The 19,199-nt window shown below is 47.9% G+C and overlaps 1 protein-coding gene across 4 annotated transcripts in view; it reads left to right on the top strand.

Moving 5' to 3' along the window:
* The window catches only part of ARHGAP1 (Rho GTPase activating protein 1), a 48,552-nt gene that overhangs the window by 14,650 nt on the left and 14,703 nt on the right, over nucleotides 1–19,199 (top strand). Inside the window, exon 2 of one of the 4 annotated variants that reach the window (XM_073348203.2) lies at nucleotides 893–19,195. The exons of the other annotated variants lie outside the window; for them this stretch is intronic. Coding sequence (XP_073204304.1) covers nucleotides 8,227–11,505 — 3,279 coding nt within the window. The 5' untranslated portion in view covers nucleotides 893–8,226 and the 3' untranslated portion in view covers nucleotides 11,506–19,195. Of the gene's footprint in view, nucleotides 1–892; nucleotides 19,196–19,199 lie in introns of those variants that run through there. 4 annotated transcript variants of the gene reach the window in all.

Below are 19,199 nucleotides of genomic sequence, written 5' to 3'. Positions count from 1 at the left end.
TTGAGATCCCAATGCCTGATGGGGCTAAAACATTGTCGCGGGTGGTTCTGGGTACATATTGTCAGGCCCCCCGTTCCCTCCCTCCCTCCGTGAAAGCAAGGGCAGACAATCATTTCGTGTCTTTTTTCCTGAGTTACCTGTGCAGACGCCATACCACGGCAAGCATGGAGCCCGCTCAGGTAACCGTCACCGTATGTCTCCTGGGTGCTGGCAGACGCGGTACTGCATTGCTACACAGTAGCAGCAACCCATTGCCTCGTGGCAGCAGATGGTGCAATAGGACTGGTAGCTGTCATCGTCCTGTCCGAGGTGTTCCTGGCTGCGTTGGCCGGGAGCGCCTGGACAGACATGGGCGCAGGTACTAAATTTGGAGTGACTTGATCAAGTCATTCTCTTTAGTCCTACAGTCAGTCCTATTGAACCATCTTATGGTGATCAGGCAGACGATATGGATCGGTAGCAGTCGTATTGTACCGTCTTCTGCCAGGCAGGCAAGAGATGAGGATGGCTAGCAGTCGTATTGTACCATCTTCTGCTGAGCAGCCCTGAGATGTGGATGGCATGCAGTCCTTCTCCACCGTCTGCTGCCAGCCAAAGATGTAAAAGATAGATGGAGTGTATCAAAACAAGAAATAGACGAGATTTGTTTTGTACTCATTTGCTTCTCCTCCCCCCTCCCCGTCTAGGGGACTCATTCCTGTAGGTCACACTGCAGTCACTTACAGGGAAGGTGCAGCGAGGTAAATCTAGCCATGTATCAATCAGAGGCCAGACTAACTTCCTTGTTCCAATAAGAACAATAAGTTAGGTGCACCATTTCTTATTGGAACCCTCCGTGAAGTCCTGCCTGAAATACTCCTTGATGTAAAGCCACCCCCTTTGTTGATTTTAGCTCCCTGAAGCCAACCATGTAAGCCGTGTCGTCAGTCGCCCCTCCCTCCGTCAGAGCAACGGCAGACGCCTTTTTTCCGCGCCTTTTTTCTGAGCGGACGCCATACCAAAGGCAAGCATGGAGGCCGCTCAGCTCACTTTGGCAATTAGGAGCACATTAAACACCATACGCATTATCCAGCAGTATATGTAGCACCAGAACCTGGCAGAGCGATACCGGGCGAGTAGGCGATGTCAGCGACGTCAGCGCAGGGACAAGAGTGATGAGGACATGGACACAGACTTCTCTGAAAGCATGGGCCCTGGCAATGTGGGCATCATGGTGCTAATGGGGCAGGTTCATGCCGTGGAATGCTGATTCTGGGCCTGGGAAACAAGCACAGACTGGTGGGACCGCACAGTGTTGCAGGTTTGGGACGATTCCCAGTGGCTGTGAAACTTTTGCCTGCATAAGGGCGCTTTCATGGAACTTTGTGACTTGCTTTTCCCTGCCCTGAGGCGCAAGAATACCAAGATGAGAGCATCCCTCAAAGTTGAGACGTGAGTGGCAATAGCCCTGTGGAAGCTTGCAACAGCAGACAGCTACCGGTCAGTCGGGAATCAATTTGGAGTGGGCAAATCTACTGTGGGGGCTGCTGTGATGCAAGTAGCCAACGCAATCAAAGATCTGCTGATATCAAGGGTAGTGACCCTGGGAAATGTGCAGGTCATAGTGGATGGCTTTGCTGCAATGGGATTCCCTAACTGTGGTGGGGCCATAGACGGAACCCATATCCCTATCTTGGCACCGGAGCACCAAGCCGCCGAGTACATAAACCGCAAGGGGTACTTTTCAATAGTGCTGCAAGCTCTGGTGGATCACAAGGGACATTTCACCAACATCAGCGTGGAATGGCCAGGAAAGGTATATGACGCTCTCATCTTCAGGAACTCTGGTCTGTTTCAAAAGCTGCAGGAAGGGACTTTCTTCCCAGACCAGAAAATAACTGTTGGGGATGTTGAAATGCCTATAGTTATCCTTGGGGACCCAGCCTACCCCTTAATGCCATGGCTCATGAAGCCATACACAGGCAGTCTGGACAGTAGTCAGGAGCTGTTCAACTACAGGCTGAGCAAGTGCAGAATGGTGGTAGAATGTGCATTTGGACGTTTAAAGGTGCGCTGGCGCAGTTTACTGACTCGCTTAGACCTCAGCGAAACCAATATTCCCACTGTTATTACTGCTTGCTGTGTGCTCCACAATATCTGTGAGAGTAAGGGGGAGACGTTTATGGCAGGGTGGGAGGTTGAGGCAAATCGCCTGGCTGCTGGTTACGCGCAGCCAGACACCAGGGCGGTTAGAAGAGTACAGGAGGGCGCGGTACGCATCAGAGAAGCTTTGAAAACCAGTTTCATGACTGGCCAGGCTACGGTGTGAAAGTTCTGTTGGTTTCTCCTTGATGAAACCCCCCGCCCCTTGGTTCACTCTACTTCCCTTTAAGCTAACCACCCTCCGCTCCTCCCTTCGATCACCGCTTGCAGAGGCAATAAAGTCATTGTTGCTTCACATTCATGCATTCTTTATTCATTCATCACACAAATAGGGGGATGACTACCAAGGTAGCCCAGGAGGGGTGGTGGAGGAGGGAAGGAAAATGCCACACAGCACTTTAAGCACAGCACTTCAAAAGTTTACAACTTTAAAATTTATTGAATGCCAGCCTTCTTTTTTTGGGGCAATCCTCTGTGGTGGAGTGGCTGGTTGGCCGGTGGCCCCCCCATCGCGTTCTTGGGCGTCTGGGTGTGGAGGCTATGGAACTTGGGGAGGAGGGCGGTTGGTTACAGAGGGGCTGCAGTGGCAGTCTGTGCTCCAGCTGCCTTTGCTGCAGCTCAACCATACACTGGAGCATACTGGTTTGGTCCTGCAGCAGCCTCAGCATTGAATCCTGCCTCCTCTCATCACGCTGCCGCCACATTTGAGCTTCAGCCCTCTCTTCAGCCCACCACTTACTCTCTTCAGCCTGCCACCTCTCCTCCGGGTCATTTTGTGCTTTCCTGCACTCTGACATTATTTGCTTCCATGCATTCGTCTGTGCTCTGTCAGTGTGGGAGGACAGCATGAGCTCAGAGAACATTTCATCACGAGTGTGTTTTTTTTCTTTCTAATCTTCACTAGCGTCTGGGAAGGAGAAGATCCTGTGATCATTGAAACACATGCAGCTGGTGGAGGAAAAAAAAAGGGACAGCGGTATTTAAAAAGACACATTTTATAAAACAGTGGCTACAGTCTTTCAGGGTAAACCTTGCTGTTAACATTACATACATAGCACATGTGCTTTCGTTACAAGGTCGCATTTTGCCTCCCCACACCACGTGGCTACCCCCTCAACCCTCCCTCCTCCCCGTGGCTAACACCGGGGAACATTTCTGTTCAGCTGCAGGCAAACAGCCGAACAGGAACGGGCTCCTCTGAGTGTCCCCTGAAGAAAAGCACCCTATTTCAACCAGGTGACCATGAATGATATCTCACTCTCCTGAGGATAACACAGAGAGATAAAGAACAGATGTTGTTTGAACGCCAGCAAACGTACACTGCAATGCTTTGTTGTACAATGATTCCCGAGTACGTGTTACTGGCCTGGAGTGGTAAAGTGTCCTACCATGAAGGACGCAATAAGGCTGCCCTCCCCAGAAACCTTTTGCAAAGGCTTTGGGAGTACATCCAGGAGAGCCACGAGTGCCAGGGCAAATTAATCCTTTCACATGCTTGCTTTTAAACCATGTATAGTATTTTAAAAGGTACACTCACCGGCGGTCCCTTCTCCACCTGCCGGGTCCAGGAGGCAGGCTTGGGTGGGTTCGGGGGGTACTGGCTCCAGGTCCAGGGTGAGAAACAGTTCCTGGCTGTCGGGAAAACCCGTTTCTCCACTTGCTTGCTGTGAGCTATCTACAACCTCGTCGTCATCATCATCTTCTTTGTCCCCAAAACCTGCTTCCGTGTTGCCTACATCTCCATTGAAGGAGTCAAACAACACGGCTGGGGTAGTGGTGGCTGAGCCCCCTAAAATGGCATGCAGCTCATCATAGAAGCGGCATGTTTAGGGCTCTGACCCGGAGCGGCCGTTCGCCCCTCTGGTTTTCTGGTAGGCTTGCCTCAGCGCCTTAAGTTTCACGTGGCACTGCTTCGGATCCCTGTTATGGCCTCTGTCCTTCATGCCCTGGGAGATTTTGACAAAGGTTTTGGCATTTCGAAAACTGGAACGTAGTTCTGATAGCACGGATTCCTCTCCCCAGACAGCGATCAGATCCCGTACCTCCCGTTCGGTCCAAGCTGGAGCTCTTTTGCGATTCTGGGACTCCATCATGGTCACCTCTGCTGATGAGCTCTGCATGGTCACCTCTGCTGATGAGCTCCGCACTCACCTGCAGCTTGCCACATTGGCCAAACAGGAAATGAGATTCAAAAGTTCGCAGTTCTTTTCCTGTCTAGCTGGCCAGTGCATCTGAGTTGAGAGTGCTGTCCAGAGCGGTCACAATGTAGCACTCTGGGATAGCTCCCGGAGGCCAATACCATCGAATTGTGTCCACAGTATCCCAAATTTGACCCAGCAACGCAGATTTAAGCGCTAATCCACTTGTCAGGGGTGGAGTACAGAAATCGATTTTAAGAGCCCTTTAAGTCGCAATAAAGGGCTTCATCGTGTGGATGGGTGCAGGTTTACATTGATTTAACGCTGCTAAATTCGACCTAAAGTCCTAGTGTAGACCTGGGCTATGAGCTGCTCTTTTTCACTTATTGGTAGGCAATAATATTAAGGGTTCACAAAATATCATGGAAGCATCTGGAGTATAATAGTCCCCATCTGCTGCTTTATAAGTGAGATCTGGCTTATTGCAAAGTGGGCTCACTCTCTACTAATTATATTGATCCATATTGTAAGGCACATCCTCCATCTATCTCTAAACCCCTCTCAGTCAGAGGTTTCTGACACTTTGAACAAGAGTCACTTCACCCTAATGTGTAGGGGAGTGCTGTTATCCCAGTTTTACAGATGGGAAAACTGAAGTACATAGCAGGGAAGTGAGTCAACCAAGGTTACACACTGAGTTAGTGAAACACCCAGGGAAAGGTGCAGGAGGATTCCCAGTCCTCTCCTTGAACCACTAGATGACCTTGGTTTTGATAGGAACATAGGGGAAGAGAGAGACCCCTAGGGGGTGTGTGTGTGTGATTGTGATTGCCAGTACAGACGGCTTGTTGTAACTTTGTTTCTGTTCCTCCAGACCAGGGTGCACTTGATGGGGCCCAGACAGGTAGGTAGAGTGACTGGTTCTCATGTCATTGGCATTCGATACTCTGGATCATGGTATTCCTTTAACATGATTGTGGCCTGTAGCTGGGTTATCTCAGGGGAGCCCAAACTTTGCCCAGCCTAGGACTGTGTTGGCAACTTGCCAGAAGTGTGAAGGCTGCATGTAATGTGCACTAAACCAAGTAAATTGCAGCCACCCTCCTCCTCTTAAATGTGGAGGTGCAACCAGCTGGGACTGTCCTCTCTGTGCACCTCACCTCCATGTTAGACATGGCAGAACTCTCTGAGCTGAGTTTAGCCTGCAGACTTCATGCTGGGCACCCTTGGGTTCTCAGGTGTTGGCATGAGTTCTGTTCCTCCTCTTGGGTGGTGATGCTTTCTTTGGGCCAGGTTAGCTTGAATCTAGCTTCATCTTATTGTGGTGTATGCTTCAGGCATCCGTGCTGAGACTGCTTCCCTCCCTCTCATCCACTGTTGTAATCAGGAAATAGACTTGCTGTGCAGCTGGCACTCTGATTGGCCGTTCTTCCATGAGCTCCTTCAGGGGCAATTTTTTCTGCTGCCAGCTGCTAGTGGGACATCATATTACGGTGGTGTGTTCTCCATGCTAGCCTGAAGCTGTGCTACGTGGCCCAATGTGCTTGCTGAGGAAGATGATCACGTTTGTTAACATTCTCTGGAGTCCATCCCCAAATGTCAGGAGCTTGGCTGTTATAATGCCATTGGATTTGTCAATGCAAATGAGCTCTCTTCTGGTGCTAGGAGTTCTTTCCATTATCTTTGAACTTTCTGCTGGCTGAGCCCTTTGCTCAGGCCCTGGAATTGCTGATAAATGCCACTGTTTTTCACAGAGACAAGATGGGTGAGGTAATATCTTTTATTGGACCTCCTTCTGTTGGCGAAAGAGACAAGCTTTTAAGCTTACACAGAGTTCTTCTGGTTTGTTTTTTTACAGCTGCCTTTGTGCAATTCTTTCTGTGTGGGTGTTCCCCCACTGCCTTATCTCTTCCTGTTCCCCAGTCTGCCATGCCCTCAGCATATTCCTCCCATTTTACATTTTTTACCTTCTCCCTCTGCAATAGTTTAATAGTTTAAGTACAAATAAAGCATTAAATAGGTATGATATATTTGTCCTTCATCCTGGAGTCAGCTGGTTCCTAATGCAACCTTGAAAAACTGCATCTTGCCAACTTAAACTCCATCTCCCTAGCTTCCGCAGATACCCTCTCTTGGTTCTCCCCAAAACCCATTAAGGATGAAGGCTCTGGTCTCTTCATATGGCTTTTGTCATAAATATAAAGGGAAGGGTAAACCCCTTTGAAATCCCTCCTGGCCAGGGGAAAGCTCCTCTCACCTGTAAAGGGTTAAGAAGCTAAACGTAACCTCGCTGGCACCTGACCAAAATGACCAATGAGGAGACAAGATACTTTCAAAAGCTGGGAGGAGGGAGAGAAACAAAGGGTCTGTGTGTCTGTCTACATTCTGTCTTGGCCAGGGATAGACCAGGAATGGAGTCTTAGAACTTTTAGTAAGTAATCTAGCTAGGTACGTGTTAGATTATGATTTCTTTAAATGGCTGAGAAAAGAACTGTGCTGAATAGAATAACTATTTCTGTCTGTGTATCTTTTTTGTAACTTAAGGTTTTGCCTAGAGGGGTTCTCTATGTTTTGAATCTAATTACCCTGTAAGGTATCTACCATCCTGATTTTACAGGGTGGATTTCTTTATTTCTATTTACTTCTATTTTTATTAAAAGTCTTCTTGTAAGAAAACGGAATGCTTTTTCATTGTTGTCAGATCCAAGGGTTTGGGTCTGTGGTCACCTATGCAAATTGGTGAGGCTTTTTATCCAACATTTCCCAGGAAAGGGGGTGTGCAAATGTTGGGAGGATTGTTCATTGTTCTTAAGATCCAAGGGTCTGGGTCTATAGTCACCTAGGCAAATTGGTGAGGCTTTTTACCAAACCTTGTCCAGGAAGTGGGGTGCAAGGTTTTGGGAAGTATTTTGGGGGGAAAGACGCGTCCAAACAGCTCTTCCCCAGTAACCAGTATTAGTTTGGTGGTGGTAGCGGCCAATCCAAGGACAAAGGGTGGAATATTTTGTACCTTGGGGAAGTTTTGACCTAAGGTGGTAAAGATAAGCTTAGGAGGTTTTTCATGCAGGTCCCCACATCTGTTCAGAGTTCAGAATCGGGGAGGAACCTTGACATGGTGGCATAGTGGTGGGATTAACCTGAAATCATTTTGAGGTCCAGTTGAGATTTTTTGAACTAGAAATACAGATTTTAAAAAAGGAAATGTTTTTCCTTTGGAAAGGAAGTCCAGAAAGCAGCTGAAACTGAAAGCAGCTTGTTTTTCTCTGCTTTGTGGCCAAGCAGAGACAAAAGGGGATTATCTTTGTGAATTGCAGGTTTTCTTTGCCTGGAGGCAGGGTACTTAACTCCTGCAGGGAAATTCAGTCTTCCAACCCAGAGTTTTTTTCTCCCTAAAAGTAAATAGGGAGGGGGGTGTCCTACCCATTTGCCTGGAGACAAAAGTGGCAGGGTTTTTTTTTTAGGATTTTGATTTTTTTTGTTTTACAAGGAGCACAGGTTTGAAAAGGAATTTTTTTTTTCCGTTGGGCTGCTGGTAAGCAGGTTTCCAAGTAGTTGGAGGTTTTTTGCTTTGATTTGGGCCCAGAGCAGAGACAAGGGAATTGTCTTTTTCTGTAGGCTGACAGTCACTATCAGAGAATAGGTATTCTATTCCAGCACAGCAAAATTTTACAGCCAAGTTTTGTTTATTTCTAAACCTTGGGTGTAAAGTTAGTTAAAACAGAGAGGTTAGAATGACAAAATCCACGGCTCGACACAAGCTGGAATTAGCCAGATTTCAGGCTGCGGAAAGACGAAGGGAACATGAAAGACAGATAGAACTCATGCGGCTGAAGAAGGAACAAGCAAGAGTGGCAGAACAACACCAAGCGGCTGCTCACAGGAGAGCTATGGAAGAAGGGACAAGGAACTGGAGGAGAAGGAAAAAGAGAGGAAGTATGTGGAGGAGATGGAGAAGATAAAGGCTCAGCAGAATATCCCAACAAACCCTAGTAATCCTTCTCCAAGTACCACTTCCCATCCCAGAAAGTTCCCCACCTACAAGGCAGGCGATGATACTGAGGCCTTCCTAGAAAACTTCGAAAGGGCCTGCCTTGGGTACAACATCTCTACTGACCAATACATGGTAGAGCTGAGGCCGCAGCTCAGTGGGCCCTTAGCTGAGGTGGCAGCTGAAATGCCTAAAGAACACATGAACAAGTATGAACTGTTTAAATCCAAGACGAGAGTCAGAATGGGGATAACACCCGAGCAGTCTCGTCGGAGGTTCAGAGCCCTAAGGTGGAGACCAGACATGTCATTTACCCGACATGCCTACCACACTGTGAAACATTGGGATGCCTGGATATCAGGAGCAAGTGGTGAGTCTCCAGTAAATTTGCCCTTCCTAATGCAAATGGAACAATTCTTAGAGGGTGTTCCTGAGGAAATAGAAAAATACATCCTAGATGGGAAGCCCAAAACCGTAATCGAGGCAGGAGAGATTGGAGCCAGATGGGTGGAGGTGGCAGAGAAGAAGAAAACTTGTCACAGTTGGAGTGGAGACCAGAAGGGACAACCCCAGACCACACCCTATTACCGGGGGCTGCCCAAAGCCCCACCTACCTCCCAAAGAACCCTCCAGACCCCTTATCGTCCCACTACCCCATTCTCCAGCAACCCACCTCGCCCCAGTGACCCGTCAGCTGGACGACGTTTTAAATGTAACGAGCTGGGGCATGTAAAGGCCAACTGCCCCAAGAACCCCAACAGATTACAGTTCATTGCACCGGAATCACACCAGAGGTCCGCAGGCCCAGATACCTCCCAGATACCCTTGGAGCGGAGGGAAACTGTGAGAGTGGGTGGGAAGAAGGTCACTGCGTGGAGGGACACCGGAGCACAAGTGTCAGCTATCCATGCTTCCTTAGTGGACCCCAATTTAATCAACCCAGAGATCCAAGTGACGATTCAACCCTTCAAGTCCAACTCTTTCAATTTGCCTACAGCCAAGTTGCCTGTCCAGTACAAGGGCTGGTCAGGAACATGGACTTTTGCAGTCTATGATGATTATCCCATCCCCATGCTGTTGGGGGAAGACTTGGTCAATCATGTGAAGCAGGCCAAGAGGGTGGGAACGGAAACTTCTACCAGGACCCGGTCAGAGGTGATAGACCCGGACCCCAGGCCAATGTCTGCAACAGCAGTAGTGGATCCAGTCCCAGAGACCCAGACGGAACCAGTCCCAGAACTGGAACCAGCCAAACAACCAACACCAGACCCAGTGTCAGCACTGAATCCAGTACTTGCAACCTCAACACCAGAGGGCCCCACCAAACCTGAACTGGCAGCAGCCGATAACCCTACTCAAGAGGCTCAGCCGGAGCCTGAATCCCAACATAGTGCACCAGCGGAGAGCGGTTCACAGTCAACAGAAACAGCTCCATCCCCTATATCGCTTCCAGAGGGACCAAGCCTAGGTCCACAATCCCATGAGGAACTGATGTCTCCAACATCAAGGGAACAGTTCCAGACCAAACAGGAAGCAGATGAAAGCCTCCAGAGAGCTTGGACGGCGGCACGGAGCAACCCACCGCCTCTCAGCTCTTCTAATCGATCCAGGTTTGTTGTAGAAAGAGGACTTTTATACAAGGAAACTCTTTCTGGGGGACACCAGGAAGACTGGCATCCTCAGAGACCGTTGGTAGTTCCAACTAAATACCGGGCCAAGCTCTTGAGCTTTGCCCATGATCACCCTAGTGGCCATGCTGGGGTGAACAGGACCAAAGACCGTTTGCGGGGGTCATTCCACTGGGAGGGAATGGGCAAGGATATTTCTACCTATGTCCAGTCTTGTGAGGTGTGCCAAAGAGTGGGAAAACCCCAAGACCAGGTCAAAGCCCCTCTCCAGCCACTCCCCATCATTGAAGTTCCATTTCAGCGAGTAGCTGTGGATATTCTGGGTCCTTTTCCGAAAAAGACACCCAGAGAAAAGCAGTACATACTGACTTTCATGGATTTTGCCACCCGATGGTCGGAAGCAGTAGCTCTAAGCAACACCAGGGCTAAAAGTGTGTGCCAGGCACTAGCAGACATTTTTGCCAGGGTAGGTTGGCCCTCCGACATCCTCACAGATGCAGGGACTAATTTCCTGGCAGGAACTATGAAAAACCTTTGGGAAGCTCATGGGGTAAATCATTTGGTTGCCACTCCTTACCACCATCAAACAAATGGCATGGTGGAGAAGTTTAATGGAACTTTGGGGGCCATGATACGTAAATGCGTAAATGAGCACTCCAATGATTGGGACCTAGTGTTGCAGCAGTTGCTCTTTGCCTACAGAGCTGTACCACACCCCAGTTTAGGGTTTTCCCCATTTGAACTTGTATATGGCCGTGAGGTTAAGGGGCCATTGCAGTTGGTGAAGCAGCAATGGGAGGGATTTACACCTTCTCCAGGAACTAACATTCTGGACTTTGTAACCAACCTACAAAACACCCTCCGAACCTCTTTAGCCCTTGCTAAAGAAAACTTACAGGATGCTCAAAAAGAGCAAAAAGCCTGGTATGATAAACATGCCACAGAGCGTTCCTTCAAAGTAGGGGACCAGGTCATGGTCTTAAAGGTGCTCCAAGCCCATAAAATGGAAGCATCGTGGGAAGGGCCATTCACGGTCCAGGAGCGCCTGGGAGCTGTTAATTATCTCATAGCATTCCCCACCTCCAACCGAAAGCCTAAGGTGTACCATATTAATTCTCTAAAGCCCTTTTATTCCAGAGAATTAAAGGTTTGTCAGTTTACAGCCCAGGGAGGAGACGACACTGAGTGGCCTGAAGGTGTCTACTACGATGGGAAATGTGGTAGTGGTGTGGAAGAGGTGAACCTCTCCATGACCCTTGGGCGTATGCAGCGACAGCAGATCAAGGAGCTGTGCACTAGCTACGCGCCGATGTTCTCAGCCACCCCAGGACTGACTGAACGGGCATACCACTCCGTTGACACAGGTAATGCTCACCCAATTAAAGTCCAACCTTACCGGGTGTCTCCTCAAGCTAAAACTGCTATAGAATGGGAGATCCAGGATATGTTACAGATGGGTGTAATCCGCCCCTCTGAAAGTGCATGGGCATCTCCAGTGGTTCTAGTTCCCAAACCAGATGGGGAAATACGTTTTTGCGTGGACTACCGTAAGCTAAATGCTGTAACTCGCCCAGACAACTATCCAATGCCACGCACAGATGAACTATGAGAGAAACTGAGACGGGCCCAGTTCATCTCTACCTTGGACTTAACCAAGGGGTACTGGCAGGTACCGCTAGATGAATCTGCCAAGAAAAGGTCAGCCTTCACCACACATCTCGGGCTGTATGAATTTAATGTACTCCCTTTCGGGCTGCGAAATGCACCCGCCACCTTCCAAAGACTTGTAGATGGTCTCCTAGCGGGATTAGGAGAATATGCAGTTGCCTACCTTGATGATGTGGCCATATTTTTGGATTCCTGGGCAGACCACCTGGAACATCTACAAAAAGTCCTTCAGCGCATAAGGGAGGCAGGACTAACTGTTAAGGCTAAGAAGTGTCAAATAGGCCTAAACAGAGTGACTTACCTTGGACACCAGGTGGGTCAAGGAACTATCAGCCCCCTACAGGCCAAAGTGGATGCTATCCAAAAGTGGCCTGTCCCAAAGTCAAAGAAACAGGTTCAATCCTTCTTAGGCTTGGCCGGTTATTACAGACAATTTGTACCGCACTACAGCCAAATCGCCGCCCCACTGACAGACCTAACCAAAAAGAAACAGCCAAATGCTGTTCAGTGGACCGAAAAGTGTCAGAAGGCCTTTAACAAGCTTAAAGCGACACTCATGTCTGACCCTGTACTAAGGGCCCCAGACTTTGACAAACCGTTCCTAGTAGCCACAGATGCGTCCAAGTGTGGTGTGGGAGCAGTTTTAATGCAGAAAGGACCTGATCAAGAATTCCACCCTGTAGTGTTTCTCGGCAAAAAACTGTCTGAGAGGGAAAGCAACTGGTCAGTCACTGAAAAAGAATGTTACGCCATTGTCTACGCTCTGGAAAAGCTACGCCCATATGTTTGGGGACGGCGTTTCCACCTGCAAACCGACCATGCTGCACTGAAGTGGCTTCACACCATCAAAGAAACTAACAAAAAACTTCTTCGGTGGAGTTTAGCTCTCCAAGATTTTGATTTTGACATCCAACACATCTCAGGAGCTTCTAACAAAGTGGCTGATGCACTCTCCCATGAAAGTTTCCCAGAATCAACTGGTTAAAATCGTCCTTGAGATGTAGAAAATATTGTTAGTCTTTATGTACTTGGTAGTATATTTAGAGATGCATGTGTCTTATTAACTCTGTTTTTCCTAGAGCTCCAGGAAGAAATCCCAGCCAGTGTTTCACCCTAGCTGAGATTTGGGGAGCGTGTCATAAATATAAAGGGAAGGGTAAACCCCTTTGAAATCCCTCCTGGCCAGGGGAAAGCTCCTCTCACCTGTAAAGGGTTAAGAAGCTAAACGTAACCTCGCTGGCACCTGACCAAAATGACCAATGAGGAGACAAGATACTTTCAAAAGCTGGGAGGAGGGAGAGAAACAAAGGGTCTGTGTGTCTGTCTACATTCTGTCTTGGCCAGGGATAGACCAGGAATGGAGTCTTAGAACTTTTAGTAAGTAATCTAGCTAGGTACGTGTTAGATTATGATTTCTTTAAATGGCTGAGAAAAGAACTGTGCTGAATAGAATAACTATTTCTGTCTGTGTATCTTTTTTGTAACTTAAGGTTTTGCCTAGAGGGGTTCTCTATATTTTGAATCTAATTACCCTGTAAGGTATCTACCATCCTGATTTTTACAGGGTGGATTTCTTTATTTCTATTTACTTCTATTTTTATTAAAAGTCTTCTTGTAAGAAAACGGAATGCTTTTTCATTGTTGTCAGATCCAAGGGTTTGGGTCTGTGGTCACCTATGCAAATTGGTGAGGCTTTTTATCCAACATTTCCCAGGAAAGGGGGTGTGCAAGTGTTGGGAGGATTGTTCATTGTTCTTAAGATCCAAGGGTCTGGGTCTATAGTCATCTAGGCAAATTGGTGAGGCTTTTTACCAAACCTTGTCCAGGAAGTGGGGTGCAAGGTTTTGGGAAGTATTTTGGGGGGAAAGACGCGTCCAAACAGCTCTTCCCCAGTAACCAGTATTAGTTTGGTGGTGGTAGCGGCCAATCCAAGGACAAAGGGTGGAATATTTTGTACCTTGGGGAAGTTTTGACCTAAGGTGGTAAAGATAAGCTTAGGAGGTTTTTCATGCAGGTCCCCACATCTGTACCCTAGAGTTCAGAGTCGGGGAGGAACCTTGACAGCTTTATAATTCTGGTAGTGGTCAGGTACCTTGGTGATGGGTGTGGAAGAAATACCTAGATAAAGAGAGACTGGGTGCTAGGACACCTAGTAACTATGCCTGCAAATTGTAGGATTTGCTTCCTGTCTGCATGAAATGCTCAGTCTGCTTCTGCATTGAAGTGAAACTAAAATATGTCAGAGATATCTGACCCTTCCCAGCTGTGTCACCAACTTGCCTGGAGCCTGAAATTGCATGAAATAGAATAGTTTGTTTCTGGCTTCTGCTCCAATAAAGGTACCAGCATGCAGTGCTCCAGGTTGATCAGGCAGTCTTGCATTCTGAACCTGTAGTGTCTGTGAACCTCAAGTGTGGCTGAGGGCCAGATCTTTGAGTTTTGCTACTTCGTATACTCATCCCTGAATGTTGTAGCTTTGGAATATTTTGTAACATTGGCTCTTTGGTGGCAGACCCTATCTAACTGCATTCGGATGATATCTAAATACTAGGATATTTCCCACTTGAGATTTGCATAGAAATTGGATACCCATCTGATTGTACATACAGAGATTAAGAATAGTCAGGGTACCTGGACTGGTTCTAGTTAACTGTCCTAATCATGCAACAGACTCAAATCAGGGCATAGATCTCAAGTAGCCTGAGCAGTGTTTCCCCAGGTGAAACACACCAGGAAATGTTTAGGGAGTTTTGCAGACAGTTAAGCAAATAGTTCCCTTAATGGGTTTATGGTTCCATTTAATGCAGAGTGGTCTTATCAGGACTATATTATAGTTCTGATACACCTTGTGCTTCTGACACAGCCAGCACATCTCAGGCTGTGATCTCACACATTTGAGTGGCAGCACTCTAAGAAAAAGCAAGGGATTGTGTTGACGATTTAGAAGGTATCATAATTCTTGTTGCCCCAATGCCCCAGTGTGGTATTTGGAAGTGTATTGTGCTGCTGGAGGTGCTCCCCTCTGCATGAGGGAGAAAACTGAGGTGCTGACCACTTGGTCCTTAAAAACACCATGTACTTTTCAGGGTGTTTACCTTGGGTCCTGGTCAGATTCCAGTTTGAGTAGTTATGTTGGATCTCCCTAAATTCACACTAGTTTCAGTCCTCAAGGGTGTTGAAAAATTAGAGAGGGCTCAGAGAAGAGCCACGAGAATGATTAAAGGATTAGAAAACCTGCCTTACAGTGGTAGACTCAAGAAGCTCAATCTACTTCGCTTCAAAATGGAAACGTTAAGGGGTGATTTGATTAGTCTGTAAGTACCTACCTGGGGAGCAAATATTTAATAGTGGGCTTTTCAGTCTAGCAGAGAAGGTAGAACATGATACAAGAGCTGGAAGTTGAAGCTAGACAAATTCAGGCTGGAAATAATGTATAAAATCTTAACAGTGAGGGTAATTAACCACTGGAACAATTTACCAAGGGTCGTGGGGCTTCTTCATCACTGGCAATTTTGAAAGCAAGATTAGATGTCTTTCTAAAAGCTCTGCTCTGGAAATTATTTTGGGGCAATTCTATGGCTTGAGTTATATAGGCGGTCACAATGGTCCCTTCTGGCCTTGGAAGCTATGAAATGAATATAATACTATTCTTTGCATACCATTGTGCATTGTTGCTATGTTCCACTCCAAAGGTAGCTACACTTCGGTGTTGGATGAAGTGATTCCTTGTGTGTCTGGACATCTACGTGTGATGTTTGTTGTGTGCTTTGGACTCTGGGTGCTGTATAATCACTTATTGCTGGTTGTTTGCTAATTGAGTTATTGCTGAACATACCCCATTTGGGAGAGGAGGGGAACAAACGAACAGTGGAGTCATTAGTTCAAGGTCTGTGGTTGTGCTTAGTGGGAGCAATAGCTGTTTGCACTGCAAAGAAGTGGCTAAAATTTAGAGACTTAGAAATAAGATTAACTTTGCATTTTCAAAACCAAACAGTACAAGGAGTGGAACATCTGTCCGAGATCAAACATGATCTGCTCTCTCCAAGGCAGAGCGGTCAGCTGGAGGCAGTTTCCTCAGCTAGCCAAAAGCTTGTAGAATTGGCTGCAGTTTCTCATTTATAAATTGGAACCATTGGTGATTCAAACCCCCCTGAATGCTTGGGAGCTGGCTTTGCCTTGTCTGGAAAGACCAGTCTGATCTGAGATGGCAGATGGAAATGGGATATGAAGCAGTTCGTTTCAGGTGATTTATAAGTTAGCGGACTGAGCTCAGTACAGGGAGCTAAGGAGAAGCCCTGGCACTGGTGGTATGTTGGTCTCAGTATAGTTCTCCAGCTACCTTCCCTAAATGCCCTTAAACAATGTACTATCCTGATTTGGAAGGCAAATCTGGCCATGTTTCTGGAGCTCTCTGAGGGATTAGATGCCCCTTTCTGTTTACTTTCTTCTGGCAAGTATCCAAGAGAATTTGCCTTCCTCTCTAAGGCTGGTCCAGGATCCATAGATTCTAAGGCCGGAAGGGACCATTGTGATCATCTCGTGTGACCTCCTGTATAACACAGGCCGCAGAACTGACAACACCAGGCATTCTCAGCAGGACTCTGTACCAGTCGCGGTTACAGGCACTGCCTTCTGGGCCCTAAGTGTTGTCTTTCATGTTGCTCCAGTGGCAGGTGTCTTGGTATTGGAGTTTGATTTGCCCTTAAGGGCTATGTGCTTCAGCTGGTCCATGTCTAGTGATTTGCCAGGCTCAGAAATCAGTTTCTCAAGGACCTCAGCACAGAACTCTGCTGTGGATATTGCATCAGTGCAGAGCATTCACAACAAAGGCATGAACTTGGCCATGCTTGGGCTCTACTCCTGGCTTCTGTTGCACAAACTAGCCTTGCTTGAAAGACAGTTAAATATGGACCATGTGGCTATTAATCTGGAGGGGTGGCCAGGAGAGAGTGCTGTTCCCAACATATAGCGCCTTTTCACACTGCGTACTGAGACCTGGAGTGTCTCTGTATTCTTATCTGAGACCCCATCATCACAATGCGTGAGAGCATCACAAACATAAACAGATTTATACTCCCAACACCCTGTGAAGTCAGGAAGTATCCCCGTTGTACAGATGAGGAACTGAGGCAGAGAGGCTGAATGACCTGTCCACATGGGGAAGCTGTAATAGTGCCTTATCCACAAGCCCATGACTTTGCAGGCTACTCTTCCATTTTCAATATAAGGGCAGCTGCAATGTACCCATTTATGCTCAGTGGGTGTATGGCAAGCTGTCAAGAAGCTTCTTGGTTAGACGGAGTTTGGGCGCCCATGGGATAATCTGTTTGATGTTGGTCTTGTGGCCTGGCTGTGGCTGTGTACAGTTGTTCCCAATGGTCTCCACATCACCCTCTCCAGGTCTTGTGTATCTGCTGGGTACCATGTCCTCTCTCAGTGCCTTTTACCCCAGCATGCCACTGTTGTGTTCATGTGATGGTTGATCACTCCCTCATGGCCTGTACCTTGAGCTGTCCCCTATTGCTTCAGTTGTCTCCCTAACTTTTGTACAGGGACCAGTTTGTTTATATTGGTGAACTCCATATTCTCTTGTATTGTCTGGTGAGTTACAATAAAATATCAGTGGAAAGGGAAAATGAGAGTGACAGACTGGAGAGGAAATCTGTTCTCACAGCCTGGACTGCGTGGATGGGGTTGAGGACTGTTGGCCCCTGAGAGGTAATGCTTTCTTGGGTGTTGTGGCCATGCTCACACACATGCGGACCTGCGGCTGCTCTTGGCATCAACAAGCACTTGCCTTAGCGCAGGCAGGCTTTATTTCTGCAAACTTTGGAATTGGCCCTTGTTTATTAGACATGATAACCTGCTCTCTTTTGACTAAAGATCTCAGTTGCTGGGCATTGATTGTAATAAAGGGGCAGTTGGGGTCCAAGATCCCAGTGCAGGGATGTGAAGAGAAGTGGCTGCATGCCCTGTGGGAGGTGAGTTTAAATGTGGAACCGGAGAAGTGATTGTGGTGGTGAATGATACCGGGCAACTCTGCAGTTTGAAATGGGGAAAAGTTTCTGCTTCTTCTCCATGCGACAGCCTTTGTGGCATTGTTGGTGCAACTTAGAACAGTCTGTACTCCCCCTTCTCTCACTGGGCAGGACACGCTGCATTGGCTCACCAGGAAACTGAGGCTCTCGGGACAAGTTTTGCTCTTCATTGTCCTCTAGGGAAGCTGTTCCCACCCCTTCTTGGTATTTGAAAATAAGCCACCCTGATGGAAATAGATGGGGGCTCCTTCATGCAGGTGATATATCTGTTCATGCTGCACTGAAGCTCTGTGTACCCACGTGCTTAGTGAATCAGTACAAAGGAGAAAAGCTCAGAATCAGATAGGGTGCAATTCCCTCTATCCGCTCACTGAACTCTCCCCTCATCTCCCTACTAGGGCTTCATTCATGGGGCCACATTCTCTGTTGGCAGAAGTCCACTGAAATCATAAGAGTTATGTCAGGTGAGAATCTGGCCCAAGATCTGTGAAACCACAGGAGAGGATCAGGGACCATGTCCCTAGGGTGGAGTTCTTCGGGTGTGATGAGAGCTGTTCTTTGCTGGGCTTTGAGTTGGGTAGGGTTGTCCCCATGCTAAGTTTGATAGAATCACACTGGATTTGCCAGGTGATCTCTCCAGAACAGTTTTAGGGTATGTCTACTCAGCAACTAGACACCCATGGCTGGCCCATGTCAGCCGACTCGGGCTGAGACTGTTTCATTGCAGTGTAGACATCTGGGCTTGGGCTGGAGCTCGGGCTGGGACTGGATGAGAGGGTTATGGGCCAGCCATGGGCTTTTCTTGGTTGTGTAGACATACCCTTAGGCTGCATCAGATGATGAAGCCAGTAAACAAGATTGTTCTGCAAAACACTTCGGAGGCTCATGGTACCAATTCCTACTTCTCTAGGATAGGCTCTGGGGAGGAGCGGGAGTAGTGGAGCCTGCCCCTCATCACCTGGCTCTGCTCTGCTCCATCCTGCCCAGAGTCAGCCTGTCCTTTGTGCAGCTTTACCCTCTCCCTTAGGGTGTGGTCTGATTTCACTGTGCATGTAGGAGCAAACTTCAGCCGAAGCAAGAGCAAATATGCCAGGAGAGAAGCACATACCCTGGGCCCGCGCTCTGAAGCTTCTGCGTCTGCGAGGGGAAGGTCTTCCCTCTACTAGGGGTACTTACATCTCTGTAGCAATGCACACAGCCACAGTGCTGCAGGTGCCCAACTCTGAGCAATCTCTGTTTCAGTGTTGCTACCTGAGGCCACTGTGTGGGGAACAGTTCCTGCATGCCTCAGGACATCTGAGTCCCACATCCTGCCCTTTCCTGCTGGCTATGTGGCATATACTCCACACTGGCTCCAGACATCTTTCACATTACTTGCCCTTAGGGCCCTGCGTGCTCTCAGATCACTGCCTTCCCCCACCTATGGACGAGGTGGGCTCTGCTGAGGCAGAGGTCAGGCAAGCTGTATTGGTTACTGTGAAATCCCAGGCTTCTGCCCTGTGGTGGAGGGACAGGGACTCCTGCTGCATTGCACATATGCTGGTGGGAGCCCAGTGTTGTCCCTGAATCTCCCTGTGATCTCTGGCATTTCATTCCC

The sequence above is a fragment of the Lepidochelys kempii genome, chromosome 6 (assembly GCF_965140285.1).
Source record: "Lepidochelys kempii isolate rLepKem1 chromosome 6, rLepKem1.hap1, whole genome shotgun sequence".
In the NCBI taxonomy this organism is placed as follows: domain Eukaryota; kingdom Metazoa; phylum Chordata; order Testudines; family Cheloniidae; genus Lepidochelys; species Lepidochelys kempii.
The sequence above is the reverse complement of the archived record's forward strand: the minus strand, read 5'-3'. Positions and strand labels throughout refer to the sequence as shown.